General features: G+C 40.3%; 1 protein-coding gene across 8 annotated transcripts in view; it reads right to left on the minus strand.

Annotated features, from left to right (window-relative positions):
* The window catches only part of ERC1 (ELKS/RAB6-interacting/CAST family member 1), a 593,813-nt gene that overhangs the window by 219,568 nt on the left and 352,875 nt on the right, over positions 1-21,370 (minus strand). For 7 of the 8 annotated variants that reach the window (XM_030543036.1, XM_030543051.1, XM_030543046.1 and 4 more), the window contains one exon: positions 17,591-17,722. The exons of the other annotated variant lie outside the window; for it this stretch is intronic. In XM_030543036.1, coding sequence (XP_030398896.1) covers positions 17,591-17,722 — 132 coding nt within the window. The remainder of the gene's footprint in view (positions 1-17,590; positions 17,723-21,370) is intronic. 8 annotated transcript variants of the gene reach the window in all.

Genomic DNA, 21,370 nt, shown 5'->3' on the forward strand with positions numbered 1-21,370 from the left:
TCAATTAGAGGACATGCTCGTTTACAGTTGCGCAATGCTCCCTTATAAAGTTGTTTGGCAGCTGTCTGCTTTGTCCACTGCTTGCAGAAAGAACAGCCTGTTGGAGCTAGCTGGTGGGGGCTTGGAACCAGGGTGGACTGGCAGTCCCCCTATCAGCTCCCCATTCCCCTAAGTTCCCTGTGCGCAGCCACCTAGCACGCTATCAATTGCTGACAGTTCAGCTGTCCCTCCCCCACTGTCATGTGCTGCTCCCGCCCTCTGCCTTGGAGCTGCTCCTAGGAGCCTCCTGCTTGCTGTGCAGGGGGACTAATGTCAGGGTGTCCCCCTCTCCCCTGCTTACCCCATCTCCATAGAGCAGGGGGGCACATGATAGGGCTCAGAACCAAGGGTGCTAGCAGCAGCTGCTGTCTCAACTTCCAGGTCTACTTAAAAAGGCATTCTACTTAGAGTGGGCAATGTGTATCTTTCACACACACGGTATGTATCTCTGTTTGCCATGCTGTCTCCCCTCCCTCCATTCGTGCTGCTTTGTAGAGTATGAGGCTACATTAACAACAATGTGTTAACCCCTGAGGGTTTAGCCAAGTTCTAGTTCATCATTTAGCAGTAAGGAATTCCCTGCAATATATCTGACCCTCTGACTCCACCACCTCAACCAAACTTCACAATTATCATTGCTGTGTACCATATTAAATTGTTTGTTTAAAACTTATACTGTGTATACATATATATAATACATTCTTTTGTCCGGTGAAAAAATTTCCCTGGAACCTAGTCCTCCCCTCCTCCCACATTAATTCTTATGGGGCAATTGGATTTGCTTAACATAGTTTAGCTTAAAGTCGCATTTTTCAGGAACATAACTACAACATTAAGCGAGGAGTTACTGTATCAGAGCAGCAGCCATGTTAAGTCTGTATCCGCAAAAAGAACAGGAGTACTTGTGGCACCTTAGAGACTAACAAATTTATTTGAGCATAGTAAGGAATGGACACAAATCTGACATCAGGATTCATAACATTCAAAAACCAGTAGGAGAACACTTCAACCTCTCTGGTCACTCAGACTTAAAGGTGGCAATCTTGCAATAGAAAAGCTTCAAAAACAGACTCCAATGAGAAACTGTTGAACTTGAATTAATATGCAAACTAGATACCACAAGTTAAGGCTTGAATAGAGACTGGGAATGGCTGAGCCATTACGCACATTGAATCTATTTCCTCATGTTAAGTATCCTTACACCTTCTTGTCAAACTCTCTGAAATGGGCCATCTTGATTATCACTACAAAAGTTTTTTTTTTCTCCTGCTGATAACTGCTCATCTTAATTAATTAGCCTCTTAGAGTTGGTAGGGCAACTCCCACCTTTTCATGTTCTCTGTATGTGTATATATATCTCCTTACTATATGTTCCAGTCTATGCATCTGATGAAGTGGGATGTAGTTCACGAAAGCTTATGCTCAGATAAATGTGTTAGTCTCTTAGGTGCCACTAGTACTCCTGTTGTTTTTGCAAGTTACTATATGTTCGTGTACTGGTGTCTTGCATTCAAAGCTTAGAAAGAGCAATTGGAACAGACTAGGTTTCAAAAGTGTTTTTTCTTCTCAAGCGTTTTAATTCTGAAAGCCTTTGAAAACCCTCAGCAAACTTGAATAATGAGTACCTTTCTTCCTCTGAGGAAGGAGAGCCTCATTTTTCTCAGACCCCTTTCTCCGTGATTTGGACACTGGAGTCAACTAATGCAACAGCAGATGAGGTTAAGATCAGTTTTACACTAGACTTATATTGGTATAACTACATTGCTCAGGGGTGTGAAAAATCCACATCCACATCCACGAGCGATGTAGTTATACTGACCCAATACCTTGTCTAGACAGTGCCATGTCAACAGGAAAGGTTCTCCTGTGGACATAACTACTGGCTCTCAGGGAGATGGATTAACTAAGCTGTCGGTGTTGTAGTGTCTTCACTAACGTGCTACAGCAGCGCAGGTGCACCACTATATGTGAAGACAAGGCCTAACTAGCTCAGTTAATTCATGAGGTGCTGACAATTAAGGAGGTTAACTGCCTCAATCAAATCAACAGGTGCTGATAACTGAGGTGTTAAATGGCCCATTGGCAGGCATGTTTAGAAAGGATCTCATTAAAACGAAAAAATATAAAGGGATATTTCCCATGCTTTTCATGGTCCCGTTTAACTCAATTATTTGCACTGTTTTAGCTAGGAGTTGGTGGGTTCCATCTCCTGAACTTCTCTGTTCCAGACACTGACGACTGCTAGCTGTTCAAGCAAAGCTAGTGATACCAGAGCTCCTCCAGAGTGCTGTGGATTTTTCAGGAATCTTAAATTGACTACACTGCTTTAGCTCACTTTAAAAAAATTCCTAAACTCACATAAAGCATTTATTTCAGTTTGATGTTACTTGTGACTTAACAAGGTTGTCAGCTCAGGGCTCATCTATGCAGCAAAGAAATGCTCTCTAGAGAGCTGTGATTCCTAAGGTGCATTAACATGTTGTACATTAACTATTCTGTGAATACCCTGCTGGTATGCACAAAAGGTCCCTTAGTATGCTTTAACATAGTACTGTTTTAAACGACACTATGTTAAAGTGCACCAGAAGGGTCTACATGGACCAACATGTTAGTAGTGCACTTCAGAAATCACACTCAGGTAGAGCACATTATGCACCATGTAGACAAGCTCTCATTCTTTTCTTTGTATTGTACTAGATAGGAGACAACTGGCTGCAAGTCTGATAGGGTGAAACTCCATCTCTAGAACTCACTTGGATCCAGATTTCTTGTGAAAGTAAAACTCTTTGGGTAATCCTTAAATGTGGCCATCAAGAAAGCAGACAATCTTGGAATGCTCCCATTTGAAGAAAAAGAGAAATACTAATATCCCTGCGGCAAAAGCTACAGGTGAGACAAACCTTTGTGGTTTCCTCCTCTCTAGAGCAAGAAGGAAATGTTCTTGTCCTCTGAGTCCTCTTAGGCTACGTTTAAAAGTTAGTGATGTGATCCCCCTGTTCGTGCAGACATACTCATGCTAATTCAGTGCAACTCTAAATATCAGTGCAAAGGTGGTAGCAGGCATAGCAGCTGTGGAGGCACAGTTGAGCTGCACTGAGTACAAACCCATCTGGAATGTGGTGGATATGTACTCACCGTGGTCCTGCTACCACTACTAGTACTTCTACGATTACACTGCCATTTATATCTGTACTGGGCTCGTGCAAATATGCATACACGAGCAGGGGAATGACACCCTTAGCTCATGGTGTAGACAGCCTTAGATGAGACAGTGCTCCAGTGGGTTTGATGTAGATTATGAATATAAATTCAAGATTAAATTCAATTATTTATGTTAAGGTCTATGATGGTATCTCTGCAGACATTGTGTGTGTGTTCTCTCCAGGCTTCATCCCTCACCCAATGTAAAGCTCAAACAGTTTTCTCTATACAGAGTGGGAAACATCAAATTGCAGTTCTGAGACATAGAAAGCTTCTGCAAGTACTCTTTCAGTTCCAAGCAATCTTTGAGGGGTGGAGTACTTTCAACCATTGCATCCAGGAACTTATCAGTGGAACCACAGATTTGGGTAACTTATTTATGCCTGTGAAAAAGAAAGTAAAATTCTTTGACCCTTGTGGCCACCACTTAAAGTTGTTTTTTTTTTTTGGGGGGGGGGAGGGGAGAGGAGAATAATTTGTTCTTCTGATAAAAAAAAGATCTTGCATAGGCTTCCAGTAGCTCCTAAGAAACAAAAGCTTTTCTAACCTCTATCAATAAGTGCTAAAGCCTGTCCAGCCTAATTGGAGAGTAATTTTGAAATCTTCTCTCAGTTCTAGATTCTTATTTGCACTGGAAAAAAAGGTCCTATATATCATGCATAAAGGATACATTTTAGTTTTTTCCTAAAGCTCATTTTCCTCCCCTTGGCTCCAGAAAGGGGAAGCCTTCTGGATTTGGGGTCCATTGCCGTAGTTTATCTGGGCAGGAAGGTCTTGAGTCCTACCTTTGACAGCACTGGGTTCCTTAAAAATATAGGAAGGATTCTGTTCCATCCTATATTTGCCTCTTTACAAAATGGCTATTGATACTCTCTCTTCAATTTAGAATTTAATTCCTTACTTTTCATGGGAGATTATGAAAGTTTATGCTCACTAGTTGTTGAGGAAAGAATGGTTATTTACCCTACAACAACTTGTGTATCTTTGAGATGTATTTTCCACAGATTCCACTCTTGTGCACCTGTGCCTGAGATCAGATTCTCTGGAACTGCAGTGTCCATCAGGGCCATGCCTGCACTCCGAGTGCACTCCTGTTCTCCACAACTGAAATCATAAAGGGTGGGGTGGGCCGCAATCCATATTAAGTTCCTTTGCCTTAGAATCCCATAGGAGTAGGACTCTGATCAGCAGGGATAGAGGACAGTTAGTGGAAACCACTTGGACAACTCATCTCAAAGAACCACAATTTCCATAAACTATTTAACCAGTATTTCTTCAAGTGATTGTCGATACAGAGTCTCTTCTTTGTAACTAACAGGCAGTTACCCTCATGCTAAGAGGCAGGTGAGCCTACTTGAAGAGTGATCGTAGGACTGCATCTGACCTGGAAACCTCCACCAGGGGATAATGAATAATAAAAGTTTGGATCAAACTTCAAATTGCTGCTCTACATATCTCTGATATGGGGACATTATCCAAGTTGGTAGCAGACATCACCTGAGCCTAGTGGAATGAACTCTAACCTGTCCAGGGATATCTCTCAAACAACACTCAGCAAGCCCTGACACAGTCCGAGACTCACTTGGGTAGTCTCTGTGACAACACAGGTTGTGTCTTAGCCTTTTCAGCACATGCCACGAAAAGTCTAGGTGTTCACTGAATGACTTGGTCCTATACATCGAAAACAGACAATGCTCTCACAACATCTAACATACGAAGTTTCATTTTGCTCAGGGTGGAGTGTGGCTTCGGGAAGAAAACCAGAAGGTGCCTAGACCGATTGATATGGAAATCTGAAACCACAATAGGCAGAAACTTTAGGTGAGGCCAGAGAGGGACTATGCCAAAGACCATATATGGGGGAGGAGGGGGGAGCCCTGAGGGCCTAAATCTCTTCTATCCTCCTAGCTCATGTGATGGCCACCAAAAAGGCTGTTTTCATTGACAGGTGGTAAATAGAACAGGTCACCAATGGCTCAAAGTGGGGTCCATCAGTCTAGTTAACACCAAAGTCTCAGAAAGGAGGGGATTTCTGAACCAGGAGACAAACATGGGAGAGCCCTGTCAGGAATCTTCCCACTGTAGGGAGCAAGAAAACTGTATTGCTTTAAACAGGAAGACAATTCACAAATATCGCTGTCAAGAGCACTCATATCAAACTAGAAGAGAGGGCTGATTGCTTCAGGGAAAGTAATTAGTTCAGTATAGCTAGAACCTTGGCTGCTACTGGCAAAAGATGATGCTGCACTGCCCAAAGAGAAAATCACTTCCATTTGGCTATCTATGTCAGTCTGGTCGAGGAGTTCCTGCTTTGGAGCAAGATGTCCTGAAATTTACCAGACACACTTATTTCTGTAAATGTTAACCAGATGGCATCCAAGCTGTCATGTACAGGGTTGCTAGATTGGGATGCAGAATCCAGATGATGTTCTGTGAGACCAGATCTGGCATGACTAGTAAGGTGACGGGTCATCATAATGATAGATTCATATGGTACAAAACTCTTAGCTGCAAAAAGACGGTATACAAGCAGGTCGTGTGACCCAGGGTCCTTAGGTGGTCTCAGTGACATGCCCACGAGGTAGATTTGAAGATAAGCTTCACTACAGGTATGAGAGGGTTGGGTCGCTCTGCCCCTTTATGACTTTGGTATGGGGCATGAGGACTCGGAGCACAATGGAGACTCCTGTTCAAAAGACTCTGAATTCAAGTGTATGGGACACACTTGCACCGTAAGTGTAATGGACATATGGATAATCACTTGAAGGAGATGGGAAACTCTTAGCTTGTTAGCAGCTGCTGTGCTGTTTATGGATACAGTTAACCCAGTCAGTCTCAGACTAAAAAATTCTTTTCTCATGCAAAAATATAGTTGTGTTGTTTAAATTATTTATATGTTCTCGTCAAATTTTTGGGGATGAAACTTCAAAAGCACTCTCCTGAGGTTAACTTTTAATAAAAGTGCACCCAAGTTGCATGTGTGATTGCATATGAAACTGCAAAGGTAGCAATGGGAAACTGAAAATCTGTAGGTAAAGTAATTCATTTTACATTAAGTATCAGAGGGTTAGCCGTGTTAGTCTGGATCTGTAAAAGCAGCAAAGAATCTTGTGGCACCTTATAGACTGACAGATGTTTTGGAGCATGAGCTTTCGTGGGTGAATACCCACTTCGTCGGATGCATCATTTTACATCAGCAACTTTGCTGCACATTCTTGAAAATTTTGCTACTGCATGTGTCTTTTGGGCACCCAATTTACCACCAACTCAGTAATTATTCTGAAAAATGCCCCCAACTGTATCACCATAGTGATTGTAACACTCCACTTTTTGGGATGCTTTTTGTTTAGTGATATGCTATAATAGTGTGTTAAGTCAGTTATCTCCACACTTCAGTATATTTGAAGATGCACAGCATCTGCTGCCTTTAATTATGGCTCTATACACACTACTGTTGAAGCCATGCTAGCAATAACCACATTTAAGCAAACTTATTGTTTGTGGGGTTCCAGTATTGTTTTCCTGACCAACGATAGGTGGAGCAGTCCCCCCAAAACCTTCTAGTTCTTATATTAACTGTAAATTAGATGGCTTCCTTTGGCCTGAGACTAGTATGTTATACCTTTTCTCCCTCTCCAAAAAGGTAGCGGGAGTCTCCCTCCAGTTATATTTTTGATACCCCTTTTTAGAGTCCTTCAGCCACCAAAGTGTCAGTAAAAATTTCCCTGCCAACCAGTTTTATATTTAGAACAATAAGGTTATGAACTACAGAAGCCAAATATATCAGCTCTTATAACATAAGGTGGGAAGAGATCTACCATGGCATTCTTTGCCTACGCAGCAGAGGATATTTTAAGCATGACAGGTAGAACAAACTCTCCTTCAGGTGAATCTTCTCTAAGAGGCCACTGCTCTTTTGGTTCCACTGCTCTAGAAAGGCCAGCATAAGTGGTCAGTGAGGACAGTAAATTTAGGGAACCAGCTTTATTAGAGAGAACTTAATGCCCAAGAGTTGTAGAATTTCTTGAATCCTGGGATAATGGGACTGATATTCTTGGCCAGTGAGAATCTCTTGGTAAGATGTTGCTGTGACAGATGGACCCACATTGAAACTCTTGAAGACAGCTCTCTGTGTGGATGTGCAATTGGGTCATAATAAAGTCAGTCTTGACAAATGAAAAAGCTCTCATCCATCAGGAGTGCTACCATAGATTTCACTGCCAGAGTTACCTATAGAGCTGAGGAAATCTGAACCTGCCAATTGTCCAGGTAGAGTAGAATATGGATCTTCCATTGCCAGACAGCCACCATCAGCATGATCAGGACACTGTAGAGCAGTGCCAGACAGGATCAAAGACCAAACAGGAGATGCATATGACACCTTTATTTTCCTAGAGCAACCCAGAGGAGCTCTGATGTACAGGTATGCATCTTTTAAATCTGTTAATGCTAAAAAATACCCAGATTCTACTGAGGCTAAGATAATTCTGACGATCTCCATTTTTTAATAATTTTGATTGTACAAATGAATAAACTACCTGAGCTGAAAATCAATGTTATATTTCTCCTAAATTCTTAGATACTGTCAACAGAAGGGAGACCATCCCCATAATCTCTTGGAACTAGTCTTACTGCTTGAATTTCCTACAAATGGACTGTCCTCGTGATCTTCTACCACTTCTTTGGGTCTGAAGGAAGAGGGGATGGATTAAAGTGATCTGAAGTCTACCTCCAACAGAACCCAATAAGCAGTGGTTATCAGTCTACAGCTTATCAGGAAAATGACTACCTATCTCCCAATGGAAGGATGGAATTACAGATGGCTGTAGTGTCTGGTGGAATGTAGTTCACTTGTAGGACTCAAAAGACTTTAGGCCATCTAACCTTAGTTCAGGTTGGAAAGGATCTCCTAAACATATGTCTGAACTGGGACTTCAGTGAGCTAAATACAGTCTCTCAAAACGGATGACTAAGGCTTTCTATTTTCTTAAAGTCAGATCTCTGCTCTATCCAGGGTGGATAAAAATCAATGATTTAAAAAAATATTTTTTTTGGATAAAATGCTATTTAAGGAAAAAATCTATCTATCTAAGATACTGTATCTTAATTAAAACTATAGCTCAAAGATATCACCATGGAATAGGGATTATAAATTCTAATTCTATCGCATAAGATAACATTCATATAATGTTTAAGAAAAGTTTTGTAAATGAGCTCCAATAGTTCCAATAGTTCATAGATTAGGGACCCAATCTTATGGGATTCCAGGGGCTTCTGTATAGATTATTTAGGTTCATCTTTCTATCTACCCAGTGGAACTCAGTGCTCAGTCTAGAAGATACCATCAGAGATGCTTAGTTTTGCAGTGGATTTGTCTCTCCAGAGATAACATGCTTGTTAACAGCAAAAATGTTTTTAAATAAAATAAATAAATAAATAAAATATAGAGGTGAGAAATAACAGACCTCAACCCTATTGTCCCTCTGAAAATTTGCGTATACAGAGTCAATCCCTCACCTCTCTCTAAAAGTGCAAAGTTTCAAAAAAGTTCAATGAATAGAAGATTGTTGGGGGGCGGAATAGATCTGGACAAGGAGAAGAAATCTGGAGATAAATGTGAGAAGGGAGGGACAAGCAATAGAAACAAAAGTGAAACTGTTTGAGCAGCATATTCCAGAAGTCTTAAGGTCTTTCTGAGTGTAGCCTTCATAGATTTGAGATCTACCATACCATTCTCTCACTAGAAGGGAAAACCTATAATGGCAGCAGGCCATAAAAGAGACCCAGTTTGGGAATATTTTAATGAAGTTCCCTCTACCTGTGGGTAAATCAGGCATGCGTGCAAAATGCAAACACTGCAACAAAGAAATGCAAGGCCTGGCTGCCCGAATGAAACAACACCATGCATCCGAAGAAGTGGGCTGTAGCCCACGAAAGCTTATGCTCAAATAAATTTGTCAGTCTCTAAGGTGCCACAAATACTCCTGTTCTTTTTGCGGATACAGACTAACACGGCTGCTACTCTGAAACCTATCATGAGAAGTGTTCCTTCTCAGGAGGAAGCTGTGTTGAAGATGATGAATGAATATGTCTGAACATGCTGGATCTTCAGGTTGGTAAACTTTTTCATTTCATACTTTTTTCTTATGGACTGCCTGTCTTCCTTCTGAACTATTCTTGAATTCTCATGTTTGAGCAAAAAGTATAGTTGTTACTCTATGATGCTATCATTTCAGATGCAGTTGTGATAAAAAATAAATAGCTGAAATAGGCAGATCTTTCTTTTACAATTTCACCTTTAAAATAGTACTGCGTGTAAGTGAATGCAACGAGTAATACTAAATGAGCAGTATGGTAATAATAATTAAATAACTGCATTGACTTATTTTGTGTAGCAGAATCCATCCTCAACATACAGGATTCTGAAGACCATCCACCTTCAAGATCACCACAATTTTCTATATTTTCAGAGTTATCTGCCAATGATAGTGTCTCAGTCACATCATGTAGGTCACATAGCCACAGTATATCATCTGTAGCAAAAAGAAAAAAAAATTTCCTTTATCCAGAAACAACCACAGGTAAGTTTGTGATAAGAACCAGCAGATTACAAAAAGAGGCAATTGATGAATAAACAAACAGGGCAATTTTTTCAGCAAACTCTCCTTTCCATATAATTGAGAACCCACACTTCATTAACATGGTTCAATCGTTAAGTTCAGAATACAGTTCACCCAACAGAGCAGATGTCACAGTCAAATTGCTGGATAAAGTGTATGAAAGAGAAATTGAGCAATGTGCAAAAGGTCTAGAGGGTGAAATTGTTAACCTGAGTCTTGATGGGTGGAGCAATGTCCACAATGGTCCTGTTGTATGTGCTTATGTGACAATGGAAGAAGGGAATGTCTTCCTTACAGAATCAATTGATACATCAGGAAATGCACGCACAGCAGAATACTCACAAGAAGTAGCAGTAAAAGCTATAACAAACTGAAAAAAAATTCAAATGTCTAGTACACAGCTTGGTCACAGACAATGCTGCAAACATATCCAAGATGAGAAGACATTTAGAAGAGAGTCCCAAGCTAATAACATATGGATGCAGTGCTCATTTCATGCATCTCCTAGCCAAACACTTCAGTGTTCCAGAAGTAAAGGCTAATGTTGTTGAAATTGCAAAATACTTCTGTAACAACCACTCTGCAGCAGCTGCTCCAAAAAAAGTATGAGGAACCAAGCTAACTCTCCCACAAGACGTGCAATGGAATTCAGTAGTGGACTGTTTTGAGCACTATATCAAGAACTGGCTTAATTTGATGACAGTTTGTGAACAAAACCATGAAAAAATAGATGGCACTGTCACAGCTAAAGTTCTCAACATTGGGATTAAGAGAAATGTTGAACACATGTGGAGTACCCTGAAACCTATTTCTGCAGCCTTGAACCAAATGCAGGGAAATAGCTGTTTTATTGCTGATGCTGTTGAAATTTGGAAGGAACTGAGTGAGATCTTAAAAAGAGAAATATGCAATGACAGAACTAAATTACAAGCATTAAAAAAACCAAATGAGACAAGCACTATCTCCAGCTCACTTTCTTGCAAATATTTTCAATACTCGGTACTAGGGTCAAACCTTAACTGCTGAAGAAGAGAAGTTAGCTATGACATGGACATCCAGCAATCATCCCTCCATAATGCCAACTATAATAAACTTCAGAGCTACGGGTGAACCATTAATGAAATAGATGTTTGCTGATGACGTTTTAAAGAAAGTCACACCAGTGAACTGGTGGAAGTCACTTAAGCACTTGGATTCAGAGACTGTTGAAGGTGATAATCTCACTTTTAACAGCAGTAACTTCTTCTGCCGATGTAGAAAGAATATTTTCTTCCTTTGGACTAATTCATTCCCAATAGAGAAATCGTTTGGGACCTGAAAAAGCAGGAAAGCTTGTTTTTCTTTTCCAGATTATGAACAAACAGGAAAATGAAGGTGAAGACGATTGAGTTAGCTGCACAAGCCAATATTTTAAGTTTTCCATGTTGACCTGGCTAACAGTCAATTTAATTTTTGTTTTCTTTTTAAAAAATGTTTCATTTAACTATTTTAGTTAAAAACAATTTTAACAAAAACAAACCTGATTTTAAAAAACTTGAACGTTTAACTAATTTCAAAAATTCATATGCTTATTTTGTTAAAATATTATATGTTTGCTGTTGAAGAAAAAATCCAGAATACATAATGTTGTTGTTTTAGTTAAATAAAACAATTTACATGTCTGTCTGGCGAGGTTCTCCTCCTAATACAGCATGGCAAGAAAATCCTCCAAATATGAATGATTAACCTGTTGAACTGGAGATGGTTCACCTCCGAATGACTTTATAAATATCTACTTCAATTACCTTTGGTAAATGAAGTAACCAAATCATTCATTTTCTGATATAGCTGTAAAACTAATCTGAAAGTTTTCAAAATAAATCATTAAAAATGTACACTGTGTACCTTCTAAAAACGAAACCTATTTCTATCTCTGAGTTGTGAAGAATATCTATTAAGATTATAACAACCAACAAGAAAGCACTTTTGTAGAAATCCATGATTAAATTGAGTTTGTGTGACTAGTGATTTAAAACATGATTTAAATCAAATTGATTTAAATCAAATCCACCCAGGCTCTATCCTGCAGGACTTTATCCACAGAGCTCTGCAAATCCATGGGTATCCACTTTATATCTGTGGACCATTTTTTGCGGATAGCCACTTGGATGCGGATATAAATTCTGTATCCCCACAGGGCTCTGATGGTAAGAGAAGGGTGGGCAGCTGTGAGGAACTGCAGCACAGATCCTCCACCTGTTCCAAACTAGTGCCCTAATAATTGGACCATCTTTTCTCTCTCATTGGAGGGAAGGTATGTAATCTCTTCTGGCCAGGTTTGTGAGGTTAGCAAGACTCCTGATTCTGGCATATGGAAAAAGATCAGATATGTCTTGTAATCTTCCTGCATTACTCTGATCCATTATGAGGACTTCAAACTTCTGAATTATCCTGTTACTCAGAATGGTGAAACCATCATTCAGTCTCTTTCTGTTTCCCACTCAGTAAGTCTGCTGTCAGATTGCGTTCTCTTATCTAAGCAGGAGTGGCAGTGATAGAATCAAAAGTCTGATTTACACTCAATTCTTCTGGTGTATGTAAGGCTGTGGTGGCTCACTGCAGTTGTCTAGGCACCAAGTCTGAAAATTTTGTATTCCTGAGTAGGTTAATGTAGTGCATAATTTTTGCAAAATAAGCATAATTTTTACTTACAGGGCATTTAGAAAGATCTACAGCGAGCACTACTGTACAGCAGAGAGGCACAGCACATGAGATTGCAGAGCGTACAGCTAGACAGGACTGGGGGTTAACACAACAGTATTAAAGAGAAGGGGGAGGGATGTACATAAATGAGGTTTCCTCATACCTTGAACCATTTAAAGCCAAAATGGTTGGCCTTATGCACTGTTTCATTTAATAGCTTCAGACAGGCAGTGAGTTGCAGAATGGTAGAAAATAAGATGAGCAGAATAGAGGGAAGAAAAAGCATGCAATTAAAAGCAAATTATAATTAGTATAGTCAACATTAACATTTAAAAAACCACAAACATACATCACACATATCCAATCTAAAGCTGACAATACATTATCATAGTTGCAACACATAAAAGAATCTGTCATTAATCTTCAAAACAAAAACAGAATCCCAGACTTATAAAATTCTCAATTTTCAGAGGAAGATTTTTCATAATTTATATAAATCTCCACAGAATGGGAAACAACAAGGACATTTTTAAAGTGAAGAAGGGAATGTGAGAAGGTTAAACAGCTGAAAGGAAATCCCCTTCCCACTTTAGAACAATGGCTACTTGCCATCCCTCCCTATTACCTAATTGCATTTAATACATACTGAAGCAAAAAACTGTCAGATAAAATAGGACAGGGCAGTCGACTTGGTGCTATGCAAAGTCACTGACTGACCAGGCTGGTTTTCTCTTAACACTGTCTGCGAGTAACATAGCATTAGTTAAGGTCCTCTCAGTTTACAACCTTGCTGGAAATAAAACACAGCTGTCATATATGACCCTGCTGGGGGTGCTAGTCTTCTCTCCCATTCCTGCCACTTCCCACTCCTCTCTCCTCCCCTTTTTCTTCTTTTCAACAGCAGTGCATTCAACCCTTCTCTTTCCTTCCATGTTGCTGTCATCTACCGTCCATCCAACTCCTCCTTTGCTTTCAGATCCAGGCTCTCTCTCTTCCTCTTCTCTCTATCTCCGACATGTCCTCAGTCACTAACTTTCATGTTAATAACCCATCCAACCCCTTGGCTGCACATTTCTTTACCTTCATGTCTTCATTTGACCTGCAGCCCTGGTTCAACTCTTCCATTCACCAAAAGAGGTGTTCACTTGAGATGTTTTTCACCAAGCACTGAACTCTCTGTTGCTGAGTTTCCCCCTCTCCAATCATCACCTGGTCTCTCTTAGCATCGCCGTCCAGCAACTCCCATCATGCTTTGCCACCTTCCGTGCCTTGCAGTCCATCAGTATTGATGACTTCTCATTTGCTCAGAATGATCTTCACTTGATCTAGTTGTTGATTCCTTCCATGCTTCTCTTTCCTTCACTCTTGATTCTTCTGCCCCTCTCTCCTACTTGTAAGTTTTCAGCACCATCTCTCAGCCCTGACTCACTCCCAACTTTTGCTTCCTCTGCTCCTACTCTTGTGCTGCAGAGCATCTCTGGTGGAATTCCTTTGACCAGACTGACTTCCTCTATTAGAAATTCATTCTCCTCTCTTTCAGTACTGACATATTCGTAACTAAACAACTCAACTTCCCCAGCTTAAACGAATCCACACTTGCAAACTCAACTGCCTTTTTGTCACCTTTGACTTACTCCTCAAACCCTTCACTTCTCTGATTACTTCCAAGAGGAAAATTACAAAACTATGCAACTTTCTCCCTGCGGCTTGCCTTTCCCACATATCTCTCCTTCTCTGTAATAGATGCAGAAGCTTCTCATCTGCTTTCCTCCTGTAACCCCTTCACTTGCCACAATGACCCCATCTCCCTAATGCCCACCCTCACCCCTTTGCCCTTAACCTCTCTTTCTCCTCTTGCTCTCTCCTCACTATACAATCACACTTCAGTCTCTCCAATCTTAATACCCCACCATTGACTCCACTTGTTTCTCCAACTGCTGCCCCATCTCCCTTTCCTCTGTAAGCTCACTGAAAGTTCTGTTTACAATTGCTATCTGGTGTTTCTCTCTTCAATTCCATCCTAGTCCCTCTCTGATCCTGCTTCCACCCCAACACTCCACTGAAACTGCTCTTGCCAAGGTGTCTAGTGACCTCTTCCTAGCCAAACTCAGAACCAGTATTCCATCCACATCCTCTTTGAATTGTCAGCTGCATTGACACTGACTATGCTCTGCTTCTTGAAATCTTGTCTTCCCTTGGATTCTGGGAGTCTGTCCTCTTCTAGGTCTCCTCCTAACTCTCTAATCTATCCTTCAGCATGTCCTTCAGAAGATCCTACTCATCTTCCCCCATTTCCTAAGACCTCTCTCCTTCTGTCCAAATTAAAATCTTGGCTTCTCTCTGACATCTCATGGATGTCTAGCCATCAGATCAAACTCAACATGGCTAACAGAGAGCTCTTAATCTTCCCTCCTCACTACCTCCTCTCTCATTTACTATGTTCACCACCACTATCCTGCCTTTTATTAATGCTAGCAACCTGTTTTCTTCAACTTGGACCTCACTCCAGGTCCTCACATCTCCGCTATGTTTAAATCTCACAGATTCTTTCTGTATAACATATCTAAGAAACAGCCTTTCCCCTCCATCCACCGAGTTACAACTCTAATGCCAGCTCTCATCATCTCGTGTCTCAATTACTACAATATCATTCTTACTGATCTTGATAAATGCAATTGTATCCTTCTCCCCACAATATCCATTCTGAATGCTGCCATGAAGATCAGTTTCCTAGTCCACTGCTTTGATCACAGAATCATAGAACTGGAACGGACCTTGAGACATCATTTAATCCAGTCCCCTGCACTCAAGGCAGAACTAAGTATTATCTAGACCATCCCTGAAAGGTGTTTATCTAACCTACTCTTAAAAACCTCTAATGATGGAGATTCCACAACCTTCCTAGGCAATTTATTCCAGTGCTTTAACCACTCTGAAAAAGTTTTTCCAAATGTCCAACCTAAACATCCCCTGCTGCAATTTAAGCCCATTGCTTCTTGTCCTATCCTCAGAGGTTAAGGAGAAGAATTTTTCTCTCTCCTCCTTGTAACAACCTTTTATGTACTTGAAAACAGTTATTGTGTCCTCCCTCTGTCTTCTCTTCTCCAGACTAAACAAACCCATGTTTTTCAATCTTCCCTCATAGGCCATGTTTTCTAGATCTTTAATAATTTTTGTTGCTCTTCTCTGGACTTTCTCCAATTTGTCCACATCTTTCCTGAAATGTGGTGCCCAAAACTGGACACAATACTCCAGTTGAGGCCTAATCAGAGTGGAGCAGAGCGAAAGAATTATTTCTCATGTCTTGCTTACAACACTCCTGCTAATACATCCCAGAATGATGTTTGCTTTTTTTTTTTTTTTTTGCAACAGTGTTACACTGTTGACTCATATTTAGCTTGTGATCCACTACAAACCCCTGATTCCTTTCCACAATACTCCTTCCTAGGCAGTCATCTCCCATTTTGTATGTGTGCAACTGATTGTTTCTTCCTTAGTGGAGTACTTTGCATTTGTCCTTATTGAATTTCATCCTATTTATTTCAGACCATTTCTCCAGTTTGTCCAGATTATTCTGAATTTGAATCCTATCCTCCAAAGCACTTGCAACCTCTCCCAGCTTGGTATCATCTGCAAACTTTATAAGTGTATTCTCTATGTCATTATCTAAATCACTGATGAAGATATTGAATAGAACCAGCCCCAGAACTGATCCCAGTGGGACCCCACTCGATATGCCCTTCCAGCTTGACTGTGAGCCATTAATTACTACTCTCTGGGAACACTTTTCCAACCAGTTATGCACCCACCTTATAATACCTCCATCTAGGTTATATTTCCCTAGTTTCTTTATGAGAATGTCATGCAACACAGTATCAAAAGCCTTACTAAAGTCAAGATATACCACATTTACCGCTTACTACTCTCCTCAAAGCTTGCTACCCTGTCAGGGTACTGAAGTTAATCTGACTGGTCTGTAATTCCCTGGTTGTCCTTATTTACCTTTTTATAGATTGGCAGTATATTTGTCCTTTCCAGTCCTCTGGAGACTCTCTTGTCTTCCATGACTTTTCGAAGATAATTGCTAATGGCTCAGATATCTCCTCAGTCAGCTCCTTGAATATTCTAGGATGTACTTCATCAAGCTGTGGTGACTTGAAGACATGCGTACACAACCATATCACTCTTCTCTTTGCATCCCTCCCATGAATTACTCTCTTCTCAACTGCATGAAATATAAGAGACTTTTCTTCTCTTTCAAGATCCTTCAGGGCCTATCCCCACCCTACCTATCATCTTTCATACTAAGATGTCAACTCCCACCCGACTCTGGCACACAATACCAGTCTCTATCATCCATTTGTTATATTTTCAATCAAACACCTTCAAGCTTTCTTCCACGCTGCCCCTTGTGATTGGGAGGAGCTCCTCATAATCATCAACAAAGCTAACACATACTCTTCCTTCAAAATCCTTCTTACAAATCCTTTTCCGTTATGCCTACAAAGAACTTGACAATGACTAAGATGCTGGTGTGCTGAGATCATTGCCTATCATGCTGACCACTAATGTTTCACTGTTTCTTTGTACTCCCCATTCATTGTCCCTTGTCCTACACTTAGATTATAAACTCTTTATGACAGGGACCATCCTTTTGTTCTGTGTCTGTACAGCGCCTAGCATAGTGGTGTCTTGTGTCTATGTTTAGTGCTCCTATGTGCTAAGGTAATACAAGTTAATAATAATACAACATATATAGTACAGAGCGTGTGAACACGTTTACACACAGGAATATATATTTGATGTATACATGTCAGAGCGGAATGTCACACAAACCTCTCTTTCAAAGCACAGAACACCACACACTCATATTTAGTTTCAGGAAAGGACAGAAATGGACCCAATTAGTGAATGTCTGCACAGTGCTTTAGGATCCCCAGATGGCAAGGTACTATTCAAGGGCAAAGAATGATTACTACTACTTCATTGTCAGGCTGTACCTCTTACATGCCCAATGGCAACACCAGTGACTATATAAGATTGCAGACCTGTTTCTCAGCATCAGTCCTGGCTGATTCCTCTTGTGCTAGCACCATTTCCCGCTCTGCAGTTATCTGCACACTCTCTCTCAGTGCCTCTTCCAATTCTTCAATCCGATCATCCTTTTTACGCAGGTTATCCTGGAAAATGATGGGAGACCAGGTGAAGTAGACTAATTTGGAAATAAGAATCAGAGCCCATTAACAACCAAGTGCTATGCCAACTAAATAGCTGCTCACCCTCCCAGGGTGCAATTCCACATCAAAATATCTTCGCAAAAAAGGAAGGAAAAATGAAGTGAAGGAAGAGGAGGAGGAATTGCATAATACAGTGAAGGAAAAATCTAGCAAAGCAAGACAAATGTGCTTGCCCTCTGCAACTGTGGTACCACAATCCTTTCATATCAAACAGCGCAGGTATGAGAGGGTTGTTTGTAAAGAAAAGATTAGTGTGCAGTTCCAAAGAAGCTTAATAGCCAGCAGTGGTGGGACAATAGCAGCATTTGAAGTCCCTCATGCACTCTCACTCTCACAGGCAGGTGTGGCAGAAGGGAAACATTGCATTGCAATTTTGCAATTCACTATGTCCAGATGGAAAAAAATATTTTATTGTCTGAAGCAAATGTTAACCTAACAAGAAAACAGGACAAATATCTGTACAGTTTCAGCCAAGTTTAGCTTCAGTTTTCCATCAAATACTGTTGCATGAAAAACCCACTTGAAGTTCTGGTGGGAAGTCCAGTTTGGATTTCAGGCATCTGAAGTGTAATATCCCCATATACTTCATTCTTTGATTAAGAATATCTTCACAGCTGCAAGTTTAGGTATACGGCATATATTCAAAGGCCACTGAAATGCACTACAGGGTCAGGAGGAAATATCAAAAACTATTTGTTTACACATACAATGTAATTTGGAAAAAGTAGTATCAAGGGAACTGCATTCCAGTTTTTACCAAGAGAATCTGCTCATGAGATATTTCTGACAATAAATGCACTCCTGTGTTTGGAGTGGTAGCTTGGCCACAAGATTGAAAAACAAGCCATTTTAGGCTGGTCAGGATACTTTGATTTCTTGAAGTGTTGCAGCCGCTGATTTAAAAATAATCAACTAAAACAAGCAAGCTGGGGACACATTCTATGCATCTTTGGTGTTGCAGGCTATGTTAGCTCATACAATAATCACCAGCATTAGAGATCTGATTTTAAAGTAACTACAAGGACTTCTCAGACTACTTCTCTGCAGTTGCAGGCCTTGTAACGGAGGGACCATACTCTCTTATGGTATATCATAAGAGCAAGCATATGAACACCTTGCTTCTCATATCCCACTTGCTATCTGATAAGCAGCTGAAATGAGGGAAGAAGCGGTGGCAAACTTATCCCTTTGTTTTCTGTCCTTTCAGATCTTCATGTTGAAATCCTCCCACTGTTCCTCTGGAAGTATTTTACAGCACACAAAAGTGTGAGGAATAACAATTGATTTTGAAGAGGTTTGGAAAGAGGTTTGGTTCTGAATCCACCATTCTGATGTTATTAGAGTTTAAGAAGGATCTTATTCCTAGATGTCCATCTCCAAGGAACTGGGCTGTGTCCCCCACAAGAGCTGAGCAGTCCAATACAGCTGCATATCAGCCTGCCAAGAGAGCTGTGCAGATCTCTGGCACCACTGCCAAGTGGAGACAGTCTAATGAGACCTGTCCAGCCAGTAGGAATCTACAAAATGTGGCTGGCTTTCAAAAAGGTATTCGAGATACTTTCCTATAGTGCTTGCTGTTCAAAGAAGAACATTAATTAAATGGATTTACAGGGGGGCAATGGCCAGTTCAATTACAATAGAGTTTCCCACAAAACTAATGAACAGGTTCTCACATTAAAAATTTATGCTGCATGAGTCAAATTACACCTTTTGTTGAGTCCTTTTGATGCACTGATAAAATCTTCCGGTGTTCTCAAAACTACTTAGGGGTTGCAATTAGTCAACTCAAAGTCATCCCCTCAAAAAAGAATGAAACAGTGAGTTCCCAAAAAAATCATCATAGAGTGTTAATTCTGTCACGCTTGAAATATGTCAGTGTTGTTGACTACACTCTTTCAAATCTTCTCCCTGGTTAGGCTGTAGAGTTTGGGACTGTCCATTCCATTTCGCTGCACAGGATCTAGTAATGCTCATCTACACAGCTGTGTGCAATCGGAAAGTGGTTTATAAGAAGGAATTTGGCATATAAAGTTAAATCTACACATATGCGCTCTTTTGTGCCCAAACATTTAAGAGCTCTAGGTAGCCAGCCTAGTAAATTGCTCCATTCAGAAAAGTAAACTTTGGAGGACAGAAATAAGAGCTATTGGGTCCTATTGGTGATGCCAGAACAGGCTGGAACAGTGCTTTGGTACTTGCATGTGAAAATCTTTGCTGCTGTATCTATTTGGAAACTGCTGTTTGAAATAAATGTGAGAAAGATATTTTGCATATTAATGTTATCAGCAAAATCTCTACAGCATGTGTTTAATTACTTTCCCTAAAATGACACTCAGACATACAGGCATCCTCTGAAAACATTTATGCAGATGCTGGAGTGCTAGGCAATACTGGAAAATGCATAGTGTGCATTCATGCAAACAACTGTCAACACCCTCTTCACCTTCAGCATATGAGCTACCTACAGTCTATTCAGTAAGTAGAGTTTAGTTATAACTTTGTTCTTCCAGTCTATCAGACAAATGTTCTGAGAAAACTCATGGTAATTTCCCCTAACTCATATTCACTCCACTATGAGCCTTCACACCTGTCCCTATAAAACAATGTCAAAGTCAGAAATGAGTAGCAGAGCTTGACAAATCCACACAGTACTGGTATTCCAAAGCATAGCATAGTGAGTTTTTGTTAGACTACAGCCTTAATTATTCTGTTCCTCGCTCCTTGGTCCATCAAATAAAAAATTATGGTCCAAGTTGTTTCTAGATGTAAATCATGGAACTGGAGAGAAGAAAAATAGAAAAAAAAGTCAGTTCTGTTGTAAGTAGCAAAACCAAGTGATAGATGAGGCCCTTTATGGGAGGAAAATCTCTCTTGCAGATTTTTCTGTTTTGCACGTTGGTATCACGATGATTGGGCAATTTATAAAAACCTAAAGAGAAATCTCCAACTTTCACCAGAGAGCTACATGAACACAGAGGAGGAAAAAAGTCTTCTTGTGCGAGTTTGATTTTCATAATAGCTGATATATGGGGGTCACAAATGGACTTAGACATTGCCCTTGAAGAAGGAAGAAATAAATATGCTTTGCACTTTCAAGTGGATCTGAGTTGAATGGTGAGTGACATTTGCTTTTTGGTGCTTTGTTGACAAACTTGAGTAACATTTAGTAGTTGAGCAAAGTGACAAATGGATACAAATCAACATTTTTCTCCTCTGCAGAAACATCTACCACCTCAGCATTCTCCACTATGCTAACAATACTAACAGGACAGTTATAAAATGGTAGACCAAACTGCAAAGTACAGAAATTATATGTAAAATGTTCCCCAAGGCCATCCTTACAGAAAGAAAAGGAGGGCTGAGAAAAAGACAGAGATGGGAGCAGGTCTTTGGGAAGGTTAGGCTCCCAATTCAGGGATCACAGTTTTAGGGTGAACCCAAGTGTGGGCTGTTTTTATTTCTGCTTTCCATTTACATAAAAATTTTACTTTCAGTAACGCTGAGGAAAAAGATATTACTGACGACAACGGTCTTTTTCCTACTGAATCACTCCACTGGTTTATGGTGCCCTTGTGGAAAAAAATGTCAATT

This window comes from Gopherus evgoodei, chromosome 1, assembly GCF_007399415.2.
Source record: "Gopherus evgoodei ecotype Sinaloan lineage chromosome 1, rGopEvg1_v1.p, whole genome shotgun sequence".
In the NCBI taxonomy this organism is placed as follows: domain Eukaryota; kingdom Metazoa; phylum Chordata; order Testudines; family Testudinidae; genus Gopherus; species Gopherus evgoodei.